Source organism: Nicotiana tabacum, chromosome 14 (assembly GCF_000715075.1).
Source record: "Nicotiana tabacum cultivar K326 chromosome 14, ASM71507v2, whole genome shotgun sequence".
Classification (NCBI taxonomy): domain Eukaryota; kingdom Viridiplantae; phylum Streptophyta; class Magnoliopsida; order Solanales; family Solanaceae; genus Nicotiana; species Nicotiana tabacum.
In genome coordinates, this window is record NC_134093.1 from 99,166,327 (window position 1) to 99,193,249 (window position 26,923).

The 26,923-nt window shown below is 37.3% G+C and overlaps 1 protein-coding gene and 1 non-coding gene across 9 annotated transcripts in view; one reads left to right on the top strand and one right to left on the bottom strand.

The window, feature by feature from the left end:
- LOC107812644 (DNA-(apurinic or apyrimidinic site) endonuclease 2) overlaps positions 1-14,332 on the top strand; it is a 31,592-nt gene extending 17,260 nt beyond the window's left edge. Inside the window, exons 9-13 of one of the 8 annotated variants that reach the window (XR_012698807.1) lie at positions 562-706; positions 1,942-2,053; positions 6,036-6,097; positions 6,627-8,237; positions 14,083-14,332. Coding sequence is in view for 1 of the 8 variants with exons in the window: in XM_075229792.1 (XP_075085893.1) it covers positions 562-642 (81 nt within the window). In the remaining 7 variants the exon portion in view is untranslated. Of the gene's footprint in view, positions 1-561; positions 1,018-1,941; positions 2,054-6,035; positions 6,519-6,626; positions 8,238-14,082 lie in introns of those variants that run through there. The other 7 variants (XR_012698810.1, XR_012698811.1, XR_012698812.1 and 4 more) reach the window with 7 other exon arrangements.
- Positions 14,333-16,992: 2,660 nt separating this feature from the next.
- TRNAR-ACG (transfer RNA arginine (anticodon ACG)) lies at positions 16,993-17,065 on the bottom strand. Its single transcript has one exon. It is a non-coding gene; the product is annotated as a tRNA-Arg (tRNA).
- Between the last annotated feature and the right edge of the window lie 9,858 nt (positions 17,066-26,923).

The window sequence follows — 26,923 nt, forward strand, 5'->3', positions numbered from 1 at the left end:
ATTCTTTGGAATGTATGAGAAGAACGAAATCTTTGATGTTTTGATGAAAAGTGTAAACTGTACGTAGCATGAAATATGCACATTTGCAATCTTTGGTTTATGGGCTATGCTGTAAATATATTGTACATAATCTGGATACTCTTATGAACTTTTAGGACTCTTTATCCAGCTAAAGGAGTTTCAGTAATACACACACACACACACACATTGCACTCTCTGGGTAATGTTGAATAAATTTACTTCTTTACTTGGTAAAAAGAAATGGATGAGGGTTTTTCTCGGTATGGTAATCTTAGTGTTTTCTGTCTGTATCGTGGAGCTAATTGTTAGACTTGCACTCTTTTCTAATCTGTTTAGCTTGATATTATCTTTTGATTTAGTAACTGCATTTTTATGGCCTGGACTCATTATTCTGTTTGGCAATAGGAAAGAGTGGTAGTCTCACCAAATCTTTTCATGCAGCAGCCCTAGGAATGGTGGAATTTTTGTCTAATAAGAGATTTGTACATTAAACCATCTGTCTTCCAGAATTTTCTTACAAAACCGATATTCTCTATTCAGGGACCTGCATCAAATCCTGAAGCAAATTGTGGTTATTTCAAATGGGCTGCTGCTTCAAAGTGTAAGGAGAAAGGAAAGTGAAGTCTCCGCTGCATATATTCGTACGTGATAAACAACTAAAGTTCTGCATAATGAGAGAGTTCAGGTTAGTTAAAATTTCGAAACTTGCTCAGTGGGAGCATGTGGTATCTCCACGTTCTTGTGCTTTTCTCTGCAGTCAACCTTCTATTTCCCCACAGTACTGACGTGGGAATTTGTAGCAGTTTATTTACGTGATAAACCGCAAAATCAATAGATTCAGTGTTCTGTGTCATTAGCTGAAATTATTTGTATTCTTTGGCATAATTACTTGGAAATTAGTCATCTTCCTTCAAAACCTTGCATCGTTCCACATGCGGTGGTATGAATTTCATGGATAAAGTTTGTTTCTATTGAAACCTTCTACCATTATTTTAAGTCCCTGGTATTATTAGCTTTCAATTTAAAGAAGGTGCATGTTGTCTATACATATTATCATAGGAAAAGGACCATATATGCGAGTGAACTATGTGAATTAGGACAGATATGCCCGTCGTTATTAGTTTGGCACAAATATGTCCAAACCGTCCAATACTTGCTCATTTATGCCCTTAGTTAGACGGAACCCACTATTTTGTCTTTCTTAAATAATTAATAACTGGACCCAACCAAAATATACTGACCCGGTCCGTTATGATCTGACCCACCCTTATTTCTAGATGACCCCACTAGTTATTCCTTTATTTCTAGCCTTTAGTACTGAAGATGATTGGTTGGACTTTGAATCTGAAATTGAAACACAGACATAACAATCAGATTACTCTTCTCAAGTCACAACAAAACAATCAGATTACTCTTCTCAAGCCAGCTCCAAGCTGAAGCAAGAAAAAAGAGAAAGAAGATGGCGCCAAATGGGAAAGGAATCCCTGAACCAAATTCTAAAACATAGTTTTATGTCCCGGAAAATATCACTATATTTCTCCAACAAAATGCTACTTCAAAGTTGATCCTTCAATCTAGAAATAAGGGAATAACTAGTGGGTCATCTAGAAATAAGGGTAGGTTGGGTCATAACGGATCGGGTCAGTAGATTTTGGTTGGGTCCGGTTATTAATTATTTAAGAAAGACAAAATAGTGGGCTTCGTCTAACTAAGGGCATGAATGAGCAAGTATTGGACGATTTGGACATATCTGTGCCAAACTAATAACGACGGGCATATCTGTCCTAATTCGCATAGTTCAGTGGCATATCTTGCCCTTTTATGTATTATCATGCCCATATTTTTGAAGGAAATATTAGTAAACTAGGGATTTTTTATTTTAAAATTAATCAAAACATGTGCCTTTGAATTTTCTTAAAGCCTTTGTGATCAGTGCGCCTGAGATAATATGTGGTGGGAGATGGAGAAAAGTGTTGGTTTGTGATAGTGACGAAGGAGGTGGCAGAGGCGAAGCTCAAGGGAGGAAATATTAGTAAGTTGTTTTCTTCTTCTACGTTTTTTTCTTTATTTCTTTCTAATAAAAAAAGAACTAAGTTTTTATGGTGAGAAGAGCATTTCCTTGAGATCTGTAAATTGGTATAGTATTTGCCGTAGTGGCTACTGCCATTCTTTCTTGTTCTACTGATTTGTTGCTCACTTTGGTTGTTCTTGGAGTTGGAACGGACACCAAATTAGCACTAGCTAGGGCTGTTAGAACTTAGAAGCAAACAAAAAGGAATTAACACAAATTGCCAAGAGATGGGAATAGAGGACTTCGGTTGATCTTTATTACACTTGTTACAAGGGGTGTACATATGTCGGATTGGTTCGGATTTTCTAATTATCAAATCAAACCAATTATATCGGGTTATTAAATTTAAAGACCAAACCAAATCAATAAAAGTCGGGTTTTTAAATCTCGGTTTTTCTCGGGTTGTTTTAGGTTTTTTATCATAAAGTCTTCATAGCACAAAACATAGAATTTGTGCTCCAAATATTTCTGTAATCCTAGTAAGATAGAACTATATAAGGTGTTTTTTAATAAAATAACATAAATATGAGATGATTCATGGCATTGTACTAAAATATTCAACAATAAAGATGAGAAAATCGTATAAAATAAATATTATTAATTAGCCATAATGAAAACAAACATAATTTAAAATTACTAATAAGTTGCTAAATTAAGTACGGCAAATAATTAGTACTATTATTTACATGACTAAACACTAAAAGAAAAATAAGTTATGCATTTTATCTAAATCATAGAAAAACTAAAAAATAGATATCCAACACTATTTTTATTCATAGTACAATTGAATTGAATGTCTTTTATTATCATTAGTATTGATTTGATTTTTGTTTAGGATTTATTTGAGTTACTAACATTTATGGACTATAAAACTTATTGGAGCATCCAAAAATTATAAGTCCAAACTTAAAATAATACGTTAAAAGATAAAATCATGAAAAAGTTTAAGAAATATTTATAAACTACACTACAATAAATATTTTCATGTATTAAATATTTTAAAACTTCTATACATATAATATCGGGTTGGTTTGGTTTCGGTTTGACTATTTTTAGTTAAAACCAAATCAAACCAAATATCGTCGGATTTTCTTTTTCCAACACCAAACCAATCAAACCAAACCATAGTCGGATTTTTTTTTTCGGTTTGACTCGGATTATCGGGTTGGTGTGGTTTGTCGGTTTTATTTGTACATCCCTACTCGTTACAATCATTATTTCCCTACTGATTTTGAATTGATGAAAACAAAAGATTTCCCTTTACTTGGCACAATTGAAGATTTAAATGCAAATTGTATTTCTTTTGTTGGCCACCTGAGGAAGGCACTTACTTTTTCACTCTGAAGTTTCCATAATTCATGACGATACAATAATGTGTTGCCAATGTGCAATTTCTCTAGGAATTTGATGTAGATAACATTGAATTTGATACTTGCTGGCCATGATATTGATGGATTTCAAGATCTGCTTTTGAGTATGAGACTCCAAGTCATATTTGAATACAGCCTCTCTACCTTCACAAGGTAGGGGTAAGGTCTGCGTACACACTTGTGATGATTCAAAATGTCATCTTATGTTTTAGACTCGAATCAGCGCTCTTAAACCCTAAAAATCTCAATTTTACCTTTCTCAATTTGCGTGCGCAGTCCGGGCAAGTGTTCGGAAAGCTTTTATGTTGAAAACTAATGAAAATAAGAATTTTTGCCTTAAAAGTTAATTTTAGTTGACTTTGATAAACATTTTTGGTAAACGGGCCCGGATTCGTACTTTGACGGTCCCGGTGGGTCCGTATCGAATTATGGGACCTGGGCGTCTGCCCGGAATCGAATTTGGAGGTCCCTAGCTTGAGTTATGAATTTTTGATGAAAATTAAAAGTTTAGAAATTATTTATTTTTAAGAATTGATTGATATTTGGCATTGCTAGTATCGGGTCCGTATTTTGGTCACGGAGCCCGGTACAGGTTCATTATGATATTTAAGACTTGTCTGTGAAATTTGGTGAGAAACGGAGTTGATTTGACGTGATTCAGACGTCCAGTTGAGAAAATAGAAATTTTAAAGTGTTCCTGAGAATTTTATTTGATTTAGTACTAAATTCGTAGTTCTAGATGTTATTTTGGCGATTTGATCACGCGAGCAAGTTCGTATGATGTTTTTAGACTTGCGTGCATGTTTGGTTTGGAACCCCGAGGGCTCAGGTGAGTTTTGGATAGGCTACGAAGTGATTTGGACTTAGAAAAAAATAGCTAGTGTGCTTCAGATGTGTTGCAGGCCTCAGACCTCGCAAATGCGAGGTCATGGTTGGCATTTGCGATCACTGTTGAAGTCGCATTTGCAAACTTCTCATCACAAATGCGAAGAGAAGCTGGGCCAGCCTGTGTTCGCAATTGCGAACTTTTCTTCGCATTTGCGAAGGGAGTCTGGAAGAGGTATAGATCGCAAATGCGATATTTTCTCCGCATTTGCGAGATCAGTGATCGCAATTGCGATACTTTTCTCGCATTTGCGAAGGGCAGCGGGATTGTGAAGGCTTCGCAATTGTGATAGCCCCATTCACAATTGCGAGCTTCGCATTTGCGAAGCTCAGGTCGCAAATGCGACGTCTGAAGCTGAACAAAATGACTTTTGGACGGGAATTTTCATTCACTTCCCAAATTTTCAAGACCTAAAACACAAGAGGCGATTTTCCAAAGACCATCTCTTCCCCAAATCTTAGGCAAGTGATTCTAAACTGGTTTCTTTCAATCTTTCACTACATTTTACAAGATTTCAACCAAAAATCTAAGGTTTTCATAGTAGAATTAGGGGTTTTGGGTAGAAAGTAGGGATTTTGAAAATTTGGGGATTTAGACCTCAATTTGAGATCGGATTCCAAAACCAATTATGTATTCGGGCTCGGGGGTGAATGGGTAAATGAAATTTGGTTCGAACCTCAGGTTTTGACCAAGCAGGCTCGGGGTTGATTTTCGACTTTTTGGAGGAAAATTTAGGAAATATAAATTTATGCAATGTAATTGATTCCTTTAGCAAAATTTGATATTATTGAGTCATTTTTGAATAGATATGAGTGGTTTGGAGGTGAATTCCAAGGGAAAAGTTGTGATTGAGAATTAAGTGGCATTCGGAGCAAGGTAAGTATTGTGTCTAACCCTAACTTGAGGGAATTAGGAACCTTAGATTACTTGCTAAGTGAAATTCTTGTGAGCGACGTATATGTGAGGTGACGAGTACCTATGCGCCGCCAATTTACCTGTTTTTTCATGTTTCTCTATTTTTCTGACATTGTCTCATTCCTATGCCAAATTGCTACGTGTTATACTAGTGTTATCCAAATTATCGTTCTTATTATATTTACGGATTTTCTGGTGATAATTGAGTTCTTATTTCAAGTTGAGATTGATATTATGGAACCAAATGTTGAAGTACGGTTTGTACTTGTTATTCTATCTCCCTGTTGTTATTTATGCATTGCATTATGGTAAGGGAGAGTGTTAATGCACGAAGGGTGATGCCGTGCCATATTGTGAGTGTTAATGCACGAAGGGTGATGTCGTGCCATATTGTGAGTATTAATGCACGAAGGGTGATGCCGTGCCGTTTCTATTGATTTTATGGTGAGATTGAGAGTAAAAGCACGAAGGGTGATCCCGTGCATTTTTTCTTACTGTATTCACTATTCGTGTTGATTCATGGTATATTGACTGCTCCGGTGATCATTCTATTGTAGTTCTTTATCTTGTATTCCTCTCAGTATGTTTTCTCCTCCCGACATTTCCTGTTTAGTTCTTCCTTCCTGTTATTTGCGTATACATTGTTAAATTGTACAGGTTGATTGTAGGTGCCTTGCCTTAGCCTCGTTACTACTTCGTCGAGGTTAGGCTCGATACTTACCAGTACATGGGGTCGGTTGTACTGATATTGCACTCTGCACTTTCTGTGCAGATTTTGATACCGGCTCTAGTTGATCGAGATTTTGCTATTGGTCCGCTGTCCGGAGACTCAAGGTAGATCTGTCGGCGTCCACAGACCTTGAAGTCCCCGTCTATCATTTTTGTTCTACTGTTTCTTTTATTCAGACAGTTGTATTTCTTTCAGACTATTACTTGTAGTAAATTCTAGAATGCTCGTGAATTGTGACTCCAGATCCGGGTGGTAGTAATTAATACAGTTTTTATGATATCGCACTTATTATATTTTATTTTAGTTAATTATTGTTACTTAATAAATGAAAATAGGAATTGGTTTAATGATTCTCTAACGTTGGCTTGCCTGTCAAGTGAAATGTTAGGCGCTATTACGGTCCCGTCGGTGGGAAGTTTTGGGTCGTGATAGTTGGTATCAGAGCACTAGGTTGCCTAGGTCTCACGATTCACGAGCAAGCTTAGTAGAGTCTGGAGGATCGGTTCAGAGACGTCTGTACTTATCTTCCAGAGGCTATGAAGTTTAGGAATAAGTTTGACTTCTATTCTTCCTTGTCGTGCGATTTTGCTTTCTCAATACTGATTGAACTCTTCTACTCTTATTCTATCGCAGATGGCGAGAACACGTACCGCTTCCTCAGCTGAGCAGCAGCCTGAGCCTCCAGTGATAGCTCCTACGCGGGGCAGAGGTCGAGGCCGAGGCCGTGCCAGAGGCCGAGGCAGGGGCAGGGCTCAGCCTAGGGCCCGAGCAGCAGCCCCATCAGTGGAGATTCAGATAGATATTGACGAGGAGGTTCCATCCCAGACTGTTCCTGTCGGACCAGCTCAGGTTCCGGAGGGGTTCATTGCTACCCCAGTACTTCAGGACGCTTTGGTCCGTTTGGTGGGCCTTATGGAGAGTATGGCCCAGACTGACGCATTTCCCATGGCACCAACAGTCTCTCAGGCTGGAGGAGGAGCCCAGACTCCTCCCACTCCTGCTCCGGAGTAGATAGCTCCCCAGTATCAGGCTCCAACAGCTCAGCCAATCAGGTTAGTTCAGCCGGTTATTGCGGCACAGGTCGGAGATGGGCCAGCTATGTCTTCTGAGGTTTTATGGAGATTGGACAGGTTTACCAAACTCTTTCCTATTCACTTCAGTGGTGCTCCTTCAGAGGACCCCAGGAGTATCTTGACAGTTGTCACGGGGTTCTATGGAACATGGGTATAGTGGAGACCAATAGGGTCGATTTTGCTGCATTTCAGATGACTGGTTCCGCCAAGAAATGGTGGAGAGATTACTTGTTGACCAGACCAGCTGGGTCGCCTGCTCTTACTTGGGACCAGTTCTCTCAGCTCTTCATAGAGAAGTTTCTGCCTATCACATTGAGAGAGGAGCGTCGCCGTCAGTTTGAGCATCTCCAGCAGGGCGGTATGACGGTTACTCAGTATGAGACCCGTTTTGTGGATTTGGCCCGTCATGCTATTCTTCTGCTTCCCACCGAGAGAGAGAGGGTGGGGAGGTTTATTGATGGACTTTCTCAGCCTATCAGATTGCAGATGGCTAAGGAGACTGGGAGTGAGATTTCTTTTCAGGCGGCTGCTAATGTCGCCAGACGAGTCGAGATGGTTCTTACTCAGGGAGGTCAGGGGTCTGACAAGAGGCCTCGTCATTCCGGTGAGTTCAGCGGTGCCTCATCTAGAGGCAAGAGTACTTTTGGTAGAGGCCATCCTCCCATGCCGTTTTATTCAGCGCTCCAGGCATCCCACGGTGCATCAGGTGGTCGTAGCCCTCAGATGCATTATTCCGACCAGCAAGCCTACAGTGCACCACCAGCTCCTATTAGTTCACCTCTACTCCAAAGTTATCAGGGTAGTTATTCAGGTCGACAGGATCAATTTTAGGGTCAGCAGTCACAGCAGCCGAGGTTATGTTATATTTGTGGTGATCCGAGGCACATTGCTAGATTTTGCCCTCGGGCAACGGGTAGCTCACAACATCAGAGTTCTCGTGCCATGGTTCCGGCCCCAGTTGCTGCACCACCTGCTCAGCCAGCTAGAGGCAGGGGTCAGGCAGCCAGAGGTAGGGGCCAGACAGTTAGAGGTGGAGGTCAGGCCGTTAGAGGTGTAGTCCAGCCAGCTAGAGGCCGTCCCAGGGACGTAGTTCAGGGTGGTGGGGCCCAGCCCCAGTGTTATGCTTTCCCAGCCAGGCCCGAGGCTGAGTCATCTGACGCTGTTATCACAGGTACTGTTTCAGTTTGCAGTAGAGATGCTTCAGTTCTATTTGATCCAGGATCTACTTACTCCTATGTGTCATCCCATTTTGCTTCATATTTAGTTGTGCCCCGTGATTCTTTGGGTGCTCCTGTGTATGTGTCCACACCAGTAGGAGATGCTATTATTGTAGATCGTGTTTATCGTTCGTGTGTGGTCACCATTGGGAGTCTTGATACTCGTGTAGATCTCCTACTTCTCGACATGGTTGATTTTGATATCATACTGGGTATAGATTGGCTGTCACCTTATCATGCTATATTAGATTGTCACGCCAAGACAGTGACCTTAGCCTTGCAGGGGTTGCCTCGATTAGAGTGGAAAGGGAGTCTTGGTCATTCTGCCAGCAGGGTTATTTCTTATATGAAAGTTCAACGTATGGTAGAGAAAGGGTGTCTAGCCTATTTGGCTTATATTCGCGATCCCAGTGCGGATGCCCCTTCTATGGACTCAGTAACAGTTGTTCGTGAATTTCCAGAAGTATTTCCTGCAAATTTGCCGGGGATGCCACCCGACAGAGATATTGACTTCTATATTGATTTGGCTCCGGGCACTCAGCCCATTTCTATTCCACCATACCGTATGGTCCCGCCAGAGTTGAAAGAATTGAAAGAGCAGTTACAAGACTTGCTTGATCAGGGATTCATTAGACCCAGTGTCTCGCCCTGGGGTGCACCGGTATTATTTGTAAGGAAGAAAGATGGCTCTATGCGGATGTGTATAGATTGTCGGCAGTTGAACAAGGCCATTATCAAAAATAAATAACTGTTGCCAAGAATTGATGACTTATTTGATCAGTTTCAGTGTGCCAAGGTATTTTCGAAGATTGATTTGAGGTCTGGTTACCATCAGTTGAAGATTAGGGCATCTGATATCCCTAAAACAACTTTTCTGACTCGGTATGTGCATTATGAGTTCCTAGTGATGTCATTTGGGCTAATAAATGCCCCAACAACATTCATGGATTTGATGAACCGGGTGTTCAAACCTTACTTGGATTCCTTTGTGGTTGTGTTTATTGATGATATTTTGATCTACTCCCACAGTCGAGAGGAGCATGAGCAGCACCTTCAGATCGTTCTTCAGACTCTGAAAGACAGCCAGTTATATGCTAAGTTCTCAAAATGCGAGTTTTGGTTGAGTTCAGTTGCTTTCTTGGGTCACGTTGTATCAACAGAGGGTATTCAGGTAGATCCCAAGAAGATTGAGGCAGTCCAGAACTGGCCTAGACCCACATAAGCTACAGAGATCCTTAGTTTCCTGGGTTTGGCAGGCTATTACCGTCGATTTGTGGAGGGGTTTTCATCTATAGCAGCCCCATTGACCAGATTGACCCAGAAGGGTGCCCCGTTCAGGTGGTCAGACGAGTGTGAATCGAGCTTTCAGAAGCTCAAGACATCTTTGACTACGGCATCAGTATTGGTGTTACCCACAAGTTCAGGATCTTATACAGTATATTGTGACGTATCTCGTATTGGTCTGGGTGCGGTATTGATGCAAGGTGGTAAGGTTATTGCATATGCGTCAAGGCAGCTGAAGGTTCACGAGAAGAATTACCCTGTTCATGATCTAGAGCTGGCAGCCATTGTTCACGCGCTGAAGATTTGGAGGCACTATCTTTACGGCGTGCCATGTGAGGTATTCACTGATCATCGGAGCTTGCAGTATTTGTTCAAGCAGAAGGAACTCTATTTGAGGCAGAGGAGGTGGCTAGAGCTATTGAAAGACTATGATATCACTATATTGTATCATCCCGGGAAGGCCAATGTGGTGGCCGATGCTTTAAGTAGAAAGTCAGTCAGTATGGGTAGCCTTGCATATATTCCAGTTGGTGAGAGACCGCTTGCATTGGATGTTCAGGCCTTGGTCAACCAGTTCGTGAGGTTAGATGTTTCTGAGCCCAACCGTGTTCTAGCTTGTACAGTCGCTCGGTCTTCCTTGTTTGAGCGCATCAGAGATCGACAAGATGATGATCCGCATTTACTTGTCCTTAGAGACACAGTGCGGCACGGTGGTGCCAAGCAGGTTACTGTTGGAGATGACGGAGTTTTGAGGATGCATGGTCGTATTTGTGTGCCTAATGTAGATGGACTTCGTGAGTTGATCCTTAAGGACTCGCACAGTTCCTGGTATTCTATTCATCCGGGCGCCGCCAAGATGTATCAGGACTTGAGGCAGCATTATTGGTGGAGGCAAATGAAGAAGGACATAGTTGCCTATGTAGCTCGGTGCCTAAATTGCCAGCAGGTAAAGTGTGAGCATCAGAGACCTGGTGGTTTACTTCAGAGGTTAGATATTCCTGAGTGGAAGTGGGAGCGTATCACTATGGACTTTGTTGTTGGACTCCCACGGACTCAGAGGAAGTTCGATGTAGTTTGGGTCATTGTGGACAGGCTGACTAAGTCAGCGCATTTCATTCCTGTGGCAGTTACCTATTCCTCGGAGCGGTTGGCAGAGATTTATATTCGTGAGATCGTCCGTCTTCACGGTGTGCCCGTGTCTATCATTTCTGATCGAGGTACGCAATTTACCTCGCACTTTTGGAGGGCAGTTCAGCGCGAGTTGCGTACGCGGATTGAGTTGAGCACATCATTTCATCCTCAGACGGACGGGCAGTCCGAGCGTACTATTCAGATCTTGGAGGATATGCTCCGCGCCTGTGTTATTGACTTTGGAGGTTCTTGGGATCAATTTTTGCCGTTAGCGGAGTTTGCCTACAATAATAGCTACCAGTCGAGCATTCAGATGGCTCCTTATGAGGCATTATATGGTAGACGGTGTAGGTCGCCAGTTGGGTGGTTCGAGCCGGGGGAGGCTCGGTTCTTGGGTACAAATTTAGTTCAGGAGGCCTTGGACAGGGTCAAGATTATACAAGATCGACTTCGTACAGCTCAGTCTAGGCAAATGAGTTATGCTGACCGTAAAGTTCGTGATATTGCATTCATGGTTGGAGAAAGAATATTGCTTCGGGTATCGCCCATGAAGGGTGTTATGAGATTTGGGAAGAAGGGCAAGTTGAGCCCTAGGTATATCGGGCCATTTGAGATCCTCGAGAGAGTGGGGGAGGTAGCTTATCGACTTGCACTGCCTCCAGGGTTATCCTCAGTTCATCTGGTATTCCATATGTCTATGCTCCGAAAATATCATGGTGACCCATCCCACGTGTTAGATTTCAGCTCTGTCCAGTTGGACAGGGATTTGACTTACGAGGAGGAACCAGTGGCCATTCTAGACCAGCAGGTTCGTTAGTTGAGGTCAAAGAGTTACCCTTCAGTTCGAGTGTAGTGGAGAGGTCAGCCTATTGAGGCAGCTACTTGGGAGTCCGAGTCCGATATGCGGAGTAGATATTCCCACCTTTTCACCAGCCCAAGTATTTTTTTATGTCCGTTCGAGGACGAACGGTTGTTTTAGAGGTAGAGAATGTGATGACCCAAAATGTCATCTTATGTTTTAAAACTCGAATCGGCGCTCTTAAGCCTTAAAAATCTCATTTTTACCCTTCTCGATTTGTGTGCGCAGTCTGGGCAGGTTTCCAGAAAGCTTTTATGTTGAAAACTAATAAAAATAAGAATTTTTACCTTAAAAGTTAATTTTAGTTGATTTCGGTCAACATTTTTGGTAAACGGGCCCGAATCCATGCTTTGATGGTCTCGGTGGGTCCGTATCAAATTATGGGACCTGGCCGTATGCCCGGAATCGAATTTGGAGGTCCCTAGCTTGAGTTATAAATTTTTGATGAAAATTAAAAGTTTGAAAATTATTTGTTTTTAAGAATTGATTGGTGTTTGGCATTGTTAGTGCCGAGTCTGTATTTTGGTTCCGGAGCCCGGTACAAGTTCATTATGATATTTAAGACTTGTCTGTGAAATTTGGTGAGAAACGGAGTTGATTTGACGTGATTCGGACGCCCAATTGAGAAAATATAAATTGTAAAGTGTTCTTGAAAATTTCATTTGAATTGGTGCTAAATTCGTAGTTCTAGGTATTATTTTGGCGATTTGATCACGCGAGCAAGTTCGTATGATATTTTTAGACTTGCATGCATGTTTGGTTTGGAGCCCCGAGGGCTCGGGTGAGTTTTGGATAGGCTACAGAGTCATTTGGACTTAGAAAGAAATAGTTGATGTGCTTCAGCTGTGTTGTAGGCCTCAGACCTCGCAAATGCGAGCTCATGGTTGGCATTTGCGATCACTGTTGAGGTCGCATTTGCGAACTTCTCATCGCAAATGCGAAGAGAAGCCGGGCCAGCCTGTGTTCGCAATTGCGAACTTTTCTTCGCATTTGCGAAGGGAGTCTGGGAAGGGTATAGATCGCAAATGCGATATTTTGTCCGCATTTGCGAGATCAGTGATCGCAATTGCGACACTTTCCTCACATTTGCGAAGGGCAGCGGGATTGTGAAGGCTTCGCAATTGCGATAGCCCCATTCGCAATTGCGAGCTTCGCATTTGCGAAGCTCAGGTCGCAAATGTGACGTCTGAAGCTGAACAAAATGACTTTTGGACGGGAATTTTCATTCACTTCCCAAATTTTCAAGACCTAAAACACAAGAGGCGATTTTTCAAAGACCATCTCTTCCCCAAATCTTAGGCAAGTGATTCTAAACTGGTTTCTTTCAATCTTTCACTACATTTTACAAGATTTCAACCAAAAATCTAAGGTATTCATAGTAGAATTAGGGGTTTTTGGTAGAAAGTAGAGATTTTGGAAATTTGGGGATTTAGACCTCAATTTGAGGTCGGATTCCAAAACCAATTATATATTCGGGCTCGGGGGTGAATGGGTAAATGGAATTTGGTCTGAACCTCCGGTTTTGACCAAGCGAGCCCGGGGTCGATTTTCGACTTTTTGGAGGAAAATTTAGGAAATCTAAATTTATGCAATGTAATTGATTCCTTTAGCAAAATTTGATATTATTGAGTCATTTTTGAATAGATATGAGTGGTTTGGAGGTGAATTCCAAGGGAAAAGTTGTGATTGAGAATTAAGTGGCATTCGGAGCAAGGTAAGTGTTGTGTCTAACCCTGACTTGAGGGAATTAGGAACCTTAGATTACTTGCTAAGTGAAATTCTTGTGAGCGACGTATATGTGAGGTGACGAGTACCTATGCGCCGCCAATTTACCTGTTTTTCTATGTTTCTCTGTTTTTCTGACATTGTCTCATTCCTATGCCAAATTGCTACGTGTTATACTAGTGTTATCCAAATTATCGTTCTTATTATGTTTACGGATTTTCTGGTGATAATTGAGTTCTTATTTCAAGTTGAGATTGATATTATGGAACCAAATGTTGAAGTACGGTTTGTACTTGTTATTCTATCTCCATGTTGTTATTTATGCATTGCATTATGGTAAGGGAGAGTGTTAATGCACGAAGGGTGATGTCGTGCCATATTGTGAGTGTTAATGCACGAAGGGTGATGCCGTGCCATATTGTGAGTATTAATGCACGAAGGGTGATGCCGTGCCGTTTCTATTGATTTTATGGTGAGATTGAGAGTAAAAGCACGAAGGGTGATCCCGTGCATTTTTCCTTATTGTATTCACTATTCGTGTTGATTCATGGTATATTGACTGCTCCGGTGATCATTCTGTTGTAGTTCTTTATCTTGTATTTCCCTCAATATGTTTTTCCCTCCCGACATTTCCTGTTTAGTTCTTCATTCCTGTTATTTGCGTATACACTTTTAAATTGTACATGTTGATTGTAGGTGCCTTGCCTTAGCCTCGTCACTACTTCGTCGAGGTTAGGCTCGACACTTACCAGTACATGGGGTCGGTTGTACTGATGCTGCACTCTGCACTTTTTGTGCAGATTTTGATACCGACTCTGGTTGATCGAGATTTTGCTATTGGTCCGCTGTCCGGAGACTCAATGTAGATCTGTCGGCGTCCACAGACCTTGAAGTCCCCGTCTATCATTTTTGTTCTACTGTTTCTTTTATTCAGACAGTTGTATTTCTTTCAGACTATTACTTGTAGTACATTCTAGAATGCTCGTGAATTGTGACTGCAGATCCGGGTGGTAGTAATTAATACAGTTTTTATGATATTCCGCACTTATTATATTTTATTTTAGTTAATTATTGTTACTTAATGAATGAAAATAAGGAATTGGTTTAATGATTCTCTAACGTTGGCTTGCCTGGCAAGTAAAATGTTAGGCGCTATCACGGTCCCGTCGGTGGGAAGTTTCGGGTCGTAACAATACTACCCTCTCCGGACTCCAGTTGTGGGATTATACTGAGTTTTTTTTTGTTGTTATTATTGTTGTACTTGAAGTCATATTTATTTTTTTGGTTCAAAGTGTTCATTCTGAAAACACAAAGGGAATGCACATGGGGGGGCACCTTGGTGTCGGGTGTTGGAAATGTTTTAGTCAAACACCTCTGTGATTGCTTCGCATTATATATATATGTAAGTTTTGTTTTAATGGTGGATGAATAAAGAAAAGAACCAAAGAAAGGATATATAGAGAGGGTCATATTTACCAATAGATGGATTAAGCTAAGAGTTTGCTTGGTATTGTAATTGCCTTGTATCTGAAGCTGTTTTATGGGCAGATTTCAGAATCCAGTAGGGTTGAATATTTTGAAAATTGTGAATTATGAAAGCAACATGGGGATATTTTTTTTTTTTAATGTACTAGTATGCCACTGCTTTTTGCCACTCAATTGAAAAGTTTCATTTGTCATGTACAATATTTCTGGTGATTTTGAGAGTCTATTCAAAATTAAAACCCACACATTCAAAATAAAAGGATAAGCAGTTAGATTACAGCAGTAAGTTGTACATTTAGCTCATACTAAACGATCTAATGAATCAACATAAGTTATCTATTTTAGTGGCCAAAGTCTAACTTGGACCAGAGATCACTAATTCTCGACATCGTGTCCGGTTCATATGTAAATTACTTGAATTTCACTCAATTGCAACTGAACCTGAGATAACAGATGTATTGCCGAAGAGAAGAGGAGAATCGAAGAGAGAAAAATATGTGTATTAGGAGGTATCTGAGTCATGAACTGTAAGTGTATTTATTTATAGCATCTAACACTAAGCCTATCTGTTAATCGGGTCTTTTAATCGGTTTGGTTTGACTTTTCGGTTTGGTGTGATTTTTTGGTTCGGTTTGTACACCCCTATCTGTTAGGCAGATGGAACTAGCATAACTTAGAATAGTCATCTCTAAATATTAAATTAAAAATTTAAATACAATTAAGGTTTCAGCCAAATCTATTGGTATGTCGAACCCAACGTCATCTCTACATCTGTTCCTAGTGGTCATTTCTTTCAATTGTAAGTAAAAAAATATCACATCCTAGATTATTTGACCTTATTTTCTTTTTAGTATATTTGGGGAAGAGTGATCTTCGGTTCTTAAATTTGAAAATAATTTAGATAGAAATTTTTTATCTTATCACTAACGAGAAGATTTTATATTCAACCAATAGTATGGTATAATATACAGGGACGGCTCAACATAGTTGGTGGCCTAAAACAAAGTTTGGAGGGGAGACCTTAATTGTTTTAAAATCTTTTTTATATATTATTTGAAGTTTATTTTCCTAACGTTTTTAGATATAAAATTATTAATAATTTTCTTATAATCAAGTTATTCTAATAATTATTTTTCAATTGATAATAATGCTAATCCGATCCGTTTAGCTTCTCGTGAGTTGATCCTATACAAGATTTTATCAATTTTAATTTGAAAAAACTTTTCTCCCAGAAAGTAATTGTTATAGTAATAGTATTCTATAAGCAATATAGACATTTGGTAGAAAATCAAGTCTTGTTATCTTATTAAGTATATCGATTAGAATCTTATCTTATACTTGTAATATTTCCTTTAACGCTATATAATTTAAAAAATAAGTCTAAACTATCATGTCAGAGTGGCTATTATGCTTTAATTGAGATTAAGTCAATATTTTTTTCAATTTTTTATCATCTCGTGGCCTCAATTTTTACCTACTAAATAAAAAAGAAAAAATATATTTATATGCTTCGGATTATTCAAATCTCAACTATCAACATCAATAACAAATTAAATTTTCTTTTCCTTTTATGTATTAAAACATTGTACTTTTTAACTTTAAGATAATCAATTTTTAATATAAAAAATTAATTCATAAAATTATTATCAATGAAAAATGCGGCCCCAAAATTGGGGGGCCTAAAGCGACTGCTTGGGCTGCCTTACCCTTCAGCCGTCGTTGATAATATAGATAATAAGTTTTAAAAGTTATATAGTCACATAAATATTATGGCACACTTAATGCCATAAGTTACAAAATTCCTTATTTCTTTCTTATTACCCTGATCAGTCAAATAGAATCACATAAAAAGAATGATAATGAGTAAATAATATTGTACTTATTATCAAAAAGTTTATTTATCTGTAATATTCGATTTTAAAGAATAAATAATTGTTGCTAAATTTGATTTACATGTCAAATATCTTTAGTTTTTTACATTCTATATCAAGTCAAGCATCTTGACATGAAATAGGAGGAAAGGAACAGCATTTATGAATTGCTTCTTCGATCAAGGAAATAAGGAGAGCCGTCAAAGCAACACTGGAAATTAACTGAGGAGAAATTGTCGGGAAGCATATTTTAACTAAAGATAAAAAAGCACTATAACCAAAACAAGAGATATGCAACACAAAATAAATGCAATAAAAAAGTCTTAACTAAAAAAAATAGAAGACACAAACATAAGACTCTGCTGGGGATCGAACCCAGAATCTCTGATTTCGTAGACCAGCGCCTTATCCATTGGGCCACAGAGTCACTTTGACAGTGAAATGCAAAGTACTATTAATAGTCACTTCGGTAAATATCCAACAGTGGGCTACTGGCGGAAATATTTTCTTCAATTATAATTTATTATTCTGTACTGTTATGATTGTTAAAGTTTGTTACTACTTTATTTAGTAATTATTTGGTCAACTTCATTACTTGAAAAGTTTATTATATAATCTAGACCATGTCCAGAAAATATTACAATGGTTCCAAATTAGTGTTTTTCACATTAGCTTGCCAAAAGATTACTTCGGCGTACTAAGGTCTCATCTGCATCTAAATTATTTAGATCTCAATGCATTAAGTATATTTATTTTTAAATATCTGAATATGTCTGATTGGATATGAATCGATCAGATCTTTAATTTCGTTTGGACGTTAAAAGTACGAAAAATACACGCCTCTTTCTTCGCTTGCTCTTTTTGCAACTATCTTCCGATTTTTATGTTGTTATTTTTTTTTATGATCTCTGTGGTAATACTGATATTGTCTCCTTTTGTCTTCTTGAGCCGAACATCTCTCGGAAACAACCTTTCTCTCCTTCGGGGTAGAGGTAAGGTCTGCGTACAAACTATCATTCCCAAACCCCACTAGTGAGATTTTACTAGGTCATTGTTGTTTAGCCTGTTTGGCCAAGCTAGAGAAATCAACTTATTTTGAGAAGTTTTTTTTTCAAAAGTGCTTTTGAAAAAAGTACTTTTGTAGAGAAGCAGTTTGTGTTTAGCTTATGGGTGTTTAACGGGCTGGCTGGGACAGGCTGGACACAAAAAAAATAGCTCGTCCGTTTAACGTTGTGGGCTGTTAGCGGGCTGAGTTAGCGGGCTGTACTTTTTCGGATTTTTTTTGTCCGTCCGGGTTCAGGCTTAGCAGGCTGGATCGAGCCATGCAATTTATTTTTTAAAGTAAATTTTATTTTTCTTATTCAATGTTATTGATACTTAAGTGTTTGCAAACTTTTAAGGCTTAGAATTAAACTTTGAAGTTTAAAGTTTTAAATTTGAAATTTAAAATTTATAATTTTAAAATTAAAATTTGAAAGTAAGTGGCTACAAAAAATTATTTAATAAGACCAATAGGCAATATGTAAGGATCAAGCTCTCCGAATACTTTCATTTGATATTTTTATTGAATAATATATAATACTTCAAATTAGGTTGCAAGTTCTTTTTTATTTTTATTATTTTTGAGCTTGCAAATTAAAAGTTTACAACAATTATAAAAAAAAAAAGAAATAGTACATCACATGCTTTGCATCATTTTTGTAAGTTCATCCATGTCAACATGAGGTTCTTGTTTTTTGGCATTAGTTGAATCAGAACCATAAACCATTATATCTCTAATTTCTTGGTCCTCCGCTTCGTCTACCTCGTCACGCCCTTGATTTCGCCGTTCTGATCTTATCCAATCTCTGAAACACACTAGAATTTTTAAAGTGTTGCTACCCAATGAATGACGGATATCTCCTAGTTGGTGCCTTACTTGGCTAAATGCACTCTCTGATGCGACTGTTGAAATCGGCACATTTAGCACGTCTCGAGCCATGGCCGAAAGAACAGGAAATTGATTTGAGTTGCTCCTCCACCAACCCAGTGGTAGAAATTTCTTTGTGCGGGGCTCTGCTGACTTTTGCAAGTAGAATTGAAGTTCATCAATATTCCTGCTACTGATTTGTTGATGCTCCCCTAGTGTAGACCAAATCAAATAATCTTCAACACCATCATTATCATCCAAAGCACTGGTCCCAGATGTTGAAACTGAACTTGAAGGAATATTTGCATCTACAACAGAAGAAGCATCAACAATGTTAGCATAATAATTATATAATGTTTCTAAATGTTTGTGTAGATCAGAAATACAAGTGTCAATATCAGGAGTTTCAGTTGGTCCAATATCCATATAAGAATATAAAGCAGTGATTAATTGGCGACAAATGGTCATTTTGATAGAAGGGTTTAAAATATCACCAATTAGGTAAATAGGGGGAATTGGGTAGAAATATTTTTTAAACTTATCTAGCATGGATTCAACAACAGAAGTATATCCTTCTTTCTTCTTCAAATTATGTAGTAAAAGAGAAATTTCAGCAATATGAACTAAACCATTTGCAATAGTGGGATAATTTGCAATATTTGAATTTGACCGTTGGCAACGGTCCAAAAAAAAATTAAAAAAAAAAATCCGTTACAAAACGGGCTGAACCGGGCTGTAGCCCGTTAAAAACCCGTTAACGGGTTAACAGGCTTAGCGGGTTCCGGTGCACCGGTATCAAAAAACTGTTCGTTTGAAACCCGCTCCCCGCCCAACCCATTCCAGCCCGCCCCCACGCTACAGTACTGGGCTGAACCGGGTTGCAAACAGGTCAGCCCGACCCGATTAACAGGTATAGTTTGGCTAATCACTCTGAAAAGCACTTTTGAGCAATATTTTGTGTTTGGCCAAGCTTTTTAGAAAGTGCTTTTAAGTATCAAATTACGAATAAGGACATGAATGGATTTGCTTAATAATTAATATTATAAATAAATAAATAATCTTAAAAATTTGTTATTACAGACAATAATTAAATCTTTTCATTTTATTTAAGTAAAATATGAAAATAAATTTTAAAAGTACTTAATTCTTTTAATATAAGTTAAATATATTAAAAATTATTTAACAAATATAAAAGCATTCACCCCTAAAGTCACTATATATTAGAAAGTTATCCTAAAAATAATAAGAAATATTTATACATTAATATCCTAAGTATTAGATTTAACTTTTGTTAAGGGTATTTTTGGTAAGAAGAAAAGTTAAAACTGCTTCTGCTTCTGCTTTTGGGAAGAAGCTACTTTTCTCTGCTTATCAAAAACTACTTTTTTTCTTTTAGCACTTTTTTTTCCTAAAAATATTTGGCCAAACACCTCAAGTTAGAGAAAAAAAGTATTTTTGAGGAAAAAAAAAAAACTTTTTCCTTCTTGAGAAGCTTGACCAAACAGACTAGTTGTTGTCTTTTTTCTCTCTCTTCAATGATCAAGCAGCCAACCAATTTTTTATTTTATTTTTTCATTTGAAAATCTCTACTTGGAAATTTCCATCTTGTTTCTACTTTACCAATGGTAACTTTTAGTTTTGAGATTAGGGTTTAAAAAGCCCCCTTGTAATATATGACTTGAGAAGACGTGGCTAAAATAGAAGGATGCATAAAAATTGTGGATGTGGATGAATGGATAAATCCCAGTACAATGAAGAGAGTTATTCGATAGTTTAAAAGTGTTGCTTTGAGTATTCTTTGTGGCCTTGGCTTTGTTCTCTTTTTAAGTATGGTTTTTCATCAATTAAGTTTGTTAAAATTTTATTTGATTAGGAGTGGTAGAATCTTTGCATATTTATGTTTTGCATTGAATTTTTATACTTAAAATCTTTTCACTAAAGCAAAACTTTGTATATCTATATATAAATTTTTACCTTATTTACACGAAATAATTTTCTTATTAAATAAATTAAAAAAAATATGTTTTAAGTAGGAACTTCTGAAAATACTTTAGACAATAATGAATGCAAGGTAATTCTTAAAATGGAAGAAACAAGCCCTTGTTGGTACGGTAACTCTGGCCTCTATTATTGCCGGGGCAGATTTATGTATGCAATTTGGGATGGTACGCCATCCGATCTCTCGAATAAAATTTTATATGTATATTAGTATTTTTCTAAAAATACTTACATAATCGACGAGTGGCATCCCAAGTTACAAAGTGACTGAAAGTGGCATGGCTGAAGTGTGGAAGTCCCACACGCAGCACCCACCCAGGATGGAGACTCTCTGGATGTCTTAGTTGTTCACCTGTTATGTCCTTTTGTTAATTTTTCTTAATTTTCTTCATCTTTGTTATTCGCTTTATTTTTTGAACAATCTCATTTTTATATTATATAGTTTCTTCCTTTGTCTTTTTCTGAATCTTCAAATTTTATTTGGATGTTCACCTATTACTGTTTTCCTTTTTCATCCTTTTTTATACTCCTTTTGTTAATTTTTCTTATTTTCTTCATCTTTGTTATTCGCTTTTTTTTTGAACAATCTTATTTTTATATTATATAGTTTCTTCCTTTGTCTTTTTCTGGATCTTCAAATTTTATTTGGATGTAATTTAATTATTTTTTCTTTTTATCCATCTATGTTATTTTATTAATTATAGAAACTTTTTACCGTGATTCATCAAAGACATAATATAATATTAATTAGTTTGCATGTCGATTGAAGGGGTGTATCACATATTCATTTATGCATAAAAATCTTTAACATTAGATTGAATAAATTCAAAATAGATCGAATCGAATCGGACTGAATTGAATTAATCCAAAACGGATCGAATCGATTGAATATACACCCTAATTCAGTCTTCTTTACTAGTGGTCGACTTGCATTAAAATAGTGGCATCTACAGCCATCAAATCCTGGATCCGCCTCTGATTATTGCCATCAAAGTTGATATGTTGGATGTATTGAACGTACTGGTAGGTGGTCTTAATAAAATTGCTTGTGTAATTTGAGGCTTCATAGTAAGATTATATTTTTGATAATCATGGTGTCCAAGTTAGTTTGTGCGCACTTCGATTAGTATTACGAGATATTTTTTATCTCCGACCAGTAACATGTACAGGATAACTCTAGCTACGCCAATTTTTGGGCATAGAAATAAATCAATTAGCATTTTTTGTCTCTGCTGGAAATGAAACTTGAGTCTTCATAGTAAGATTATTTAATTACCAAACATGTTTACCTAACTATTATACCACCATTTCATGTGTATGGGCTATCTTTCTTGGTTATGGGATTATTGTTGTTGGTTCCGATATTGTTATAAGAAAATTTAGTATTGATAAGATGGTAAGAGCTATAACTAATGTTTCTTGTGAATAACTTTAACGCATGTTATGCTATTTTAGTTCACATATTCCGCAATCCTGGATGGCTCAAGGGGAATGCTAGTAAATTCTTTGCTTTAACCCCCAAATTTACGGGGCTTCAAAATTTTTTAATAAATTTTCTAATATTATTTTAACTTAGACAATATTAAAACTCGTAGTTCACATATTCCGCAATCCTGGATGGCTCAAGGGGAATGCTAGTAAATCCTTTGCTTTAGCCCCCAAATTTATGGGGCTTCAAAATTTTTTAATAAATTTTCTAATATTATTTTAACTTAGACAATATTAAAACTCGTACAAAAAAGTACAAAATCTTTATTAAGAAAGACAGAAAGACTATCCACTTTTTAACTATAGAAATATTTTAGAATCTGAATTAGTAATATTATTTACAACAAGATCCAAGGTAACGTATTGCAAACACATGGCTAACATCTTATTAACTTGAATTAATTCGTCACAATATAAATTTAATAGTGAGTGAATATGTATATCTATCTATAAAGGCTTTATCTATCTATATCTATATTATTATAAAAGTATGAATAATTTATGCTAGATGTTGAGCGATAAAAATATTCTTAAAATATTAACGGACTTTTATGACCCTCAATATTAATATTTTTCCAAAGAAATTATTCCATATTGGATAATGAGGGTGTTTCCAAAAAAAAAAGTGGTGAATTATAGGCTAACACTGTTTACCCCTCCCTCACCTTTAAAAATAGTTTTGACTCGGACAAAATTATCGTCTAATTATTTTTCTAATATTAAGACTTTGAAATTAATAACTGAGATATAACTCTTAATATTTAATAAATTAAAATCGAATTATACAAATTTCATCTAATATTTAAAATTTTGAATTTAGCTAACCTTATATATATAATTGTCATTACCCAGAATTCCCACCCTCGGGATCGTAATAGCACATAACATTTTACTTGCTAGGCAAGCCAACGTTAGAATAGTTTTAAGCCACTTTTAACAAATCAAATAAACTGATGCCAATTAAACTGAAATAACTGTAATAGAACTGAAATAAAGTGCGAAAAAGTCATAACAACCGAAATATCTAAATATAACCGAGAACTGGTGTCACAAGTGCACGAGCGACTAGAATAATACAGATAATGGTCTGAATGAAAGTAAAACTGTCTGGAAAAAAATAAACAGCTAGGATAGAGGAGAAGGGGACTTCAGGGCTGCGAATGTCGAGCAGCTGTACCTTAAGTCTCCGTTAGATATCCGATCCGAGCAATCTACTTACCCCCGCTGGGACCAACTCCAAAATCTGCACAAGAAGTGCAAAGTGTAGTATGAGTACAACTGACCCCATGTACTCCGTAAGTGTCAAGCTTAACTTCGACGAAGTAGTGATGACGGTAAAAATGATCACTTACAATAACTTGTACACAGTATAATAATAATGACAGGAAAGGAAATACATGAAGATAAAGCAGTTAACTCATGACAGTAAACTCAATCCTCGAAAATCAGTAAAACCATAAATACCAATCATCAGAATCTCGTATGAACACACCGAAGCCAACACAACACAACAAGGAATACAAAACACTCAAACCGTTGCGGCGTGCAACCCGATCCCACCATACAAATACGATCCTCCCTTATTCCACCATATCAATAACAATAATAGTGAGTAAAGATATATTGCGGCGCGCAACCCGATCCTACCATATAATCAGAGTCAATTTCATAATCCTCCCTTATTTCACCATATCAATCCTCTCTTATTTCACCTGTTGCGGCGTATAACCCGATCCGACCATATCAATATCAATCCTCCCTTATTACACATGTCGCGGCATGCAACCCGATCCATAAGCGCAGATCAATAAATAAAATTAATTTAACAACTCAAATCACAGAAATCTCTATGATCAACTAATATGAAAGCATATGCATAAAGGAAATCTCGTACCAAATCAAGAATTTGCTATAATTAATACTAAGCATCACGACAAGTCAAATAAATGACAACTAAAGGGTACAAGTAAGTCAATTAAGAAAAGTAGCAGTTAATCATGAAAACATGGGAGAAACTAATATTTTATTACTAGAATAATAAATGACAAGTAACAAATTAAGGCATAGGAAACAATTAAAGCATGTAACAATTAAGACATGGAATAAAATAATTAATGAAATATGGAAAAGTACAGAAATAAATATTTTGATGGCGTATATACACTCGTCACCTCGCATATACGTCGCTACACATGAATTTCACATATCACATAGCTCAAGGGTTCCTAATTCCCTCAAATCAAGGTTAGACCCAACACTTACCTCACTCGGCAATCAACTCAAAGTTCAACCACAACCTTGCCTTTCGAACAAGCCTCCAAACCAACCAAATCTAGCAAATTATTAACCAAACGATTCAAAATAAACTTTAGAAACTATTCACGAATGAAAGAGGTTCAATTTAGGTCATTATTGAAAAAGTCAACAAAAGTCAACCCTGAGCTCGCTTGGCCAAAATTCAAGATTCGGACCAAAATCCGATTACCCATTCACCCCCAAGCCATGTTATGTAATTAGTTTCGAAAACCGACCTCAATTTGAGGTCTAAATCCCAAATTTATAAAAATCCATAATTCTACCCAAATCCCTAATTTCTATCATGAAAATTCTAGATTTGATGTTGAAAACACTTGAAAAGAAGTAGGTAATTGAAAAGAAGTAGATTAAAGTTACTTACCAATGAATTTAGAAAGAAAATCTCTTGGGAAAATCGTCTCTAGGGTGTTTAGGGTCGACAATTTGAAAGAAATGAGCTAAATCCCGTTTTCCCCCTCTTTTGTCCAGGCGCAGATTTCGTATTTGTGACCACGCAAATGCGAGAAAACTATCGTAATTGCGAAGGAATCCCATTTCTGCTTTCATCGCATTTGCAATGTATTGTTCGCAAATACGAACTTGGACATGTCGCAAATGCGACCCAGAGATCGCAATTGCGACCAACTCCCAGGCCAGGCCAGGCCATCATCGCAAATGCGATGGGGAATTTGCAATTGCGAACTCTTCAGGCCACTGTGCTCTTCGCAAATGCGAGCATAAAGCTCACAAATGCGACCAATGTCTCGCAAATGCGAGACCTGAGCACCAACAAAAATCTGATCTCTCCTAAACTCTCCGAAGCGCGTCCGAAACTCACCCGAGCCCTCGGGGCTCCAAACCAAATATGCACACAAGTGTAACAACATCATACGAACTCGCCCGCGCGATAAAAATACCAAAATAATACCTAGAACTATGAATCAGATACCAAAATGAATGAAATTTTCAATGAAACTTAAGAACATGAAAACTTTCAACCGAACGTCCGATTCACATCAACTCAACTCCGTTTTACACCAAATTTTGCAGACAAGTCATAATTACTGAAACGAACCTATACCAAGTTCCAGAACCGAAATCCGAAATTCAAATTTTACAGACAAGTCATATTTTGCGTTAATTCAAGTTAGGACTTCCGAATTCGATTTCGGGCATATGCCCAAGTCCCAAATCATGATACGGATCCACCAGGACCGTCAAAACATTGATTCGGGTCCGTTTACACAAAACGTTGACCGTAGTCAACTCAAATGAGTTTTAAGACATGATTTTATATTTTCGTCAATTTTCTCATAAAAATCTTCCGAGAAAAGGACACAGACTGATCACGCAAATCGAAAAAGGCTAAAACAGAGCTATTCCAGGTCTCAACAAATGAATGAAGGGTAAAACTATAAATGACCTATCGGTATTACAATAATTTTATAATAGAATGTTAATTGAAGCATCATGTCCGAAAAGGAGTATCTTACGCGTTGACTATTCCGACTCATGAAGAATTTACAACACATATTTTATGAGGAGATAACCATCTATATATATAAAGTTGGAATAGAAAAGATGATATGACACTCTTATAAGGCAAGAAACTCCTTTATCTCTTTTCTCATTTTTTGGCTTTTTTTTAATTTGATATTTAAAAAATCTGCAGAAAATTAAAGACATCCTATGTATGCCATCCTTAACTATTTGTCATTTATCTCTTTTAAACCCGTGTTCCCTTCTTTATGGCCTTTCTCCACTCTTGATGAGTATCACTCAATATTTCTTTCTTTTCATATACCCACGTTCCATTTTTCATTAAATCTCATTACAATGATCATCGGTTACATAAATATAATTGCAAGGTTCCAGCTTGCAACAAATCTATAAATATTACTCAAGCACATATCCTTTCCACTTCAACACTAGCTTCTTTTTCTGCCTTTATGAGACTTCTATCTAATTGTTTTTCCTTTCCCTCCAAAAATTAGCCACGTAGATAGGATAAAGAGTCTTGTACAAGGGTTTTCCACTGTTTTCAGAAGCCCGCCTTAGTTGCCTGCTGCGCTAACGTTAATTAATGAATATCATGAAGAAAATGAGACACTGATAAAAGATTTGGCTAGAATGTTTGAGATGAGTTTGATAGAGTGGTGGAGAAGAGTGTATTTACGATTGAAGGGATATTTTTTTTTCCTGTTCTTGTTCTGACAAAAACCCAAAAGGTTAACTTTGAGAGTTTATGGGAATTCGATTCTCCTCTTTTTTATAACTCCTTTCCAATACTATTTGTGATGAATTTATAGGAGGGTTATGTAAGTATTGGGATGGTAAAAAAAAGCATAAGATATAGATAGAGTTATGGGGATTTTGCAGATAATTTGGAGTAAAAAGTGGATGTTGCTGATTTTAGGCGAGAATCAAGAGAAGAAATGAAAAAAGATATTAATAAAGATGAAGTAAAAAATAATAGAGGTGGCAATTTGCAGAGGTTATGAGGAGAAAGAAGGAAACAAATATTACTTTCCTTATTTTTTGCTTTCCTTTTTTGCCTTTTTCTACGTTTATTCTTAGATTAAGAGATCTTTCAAA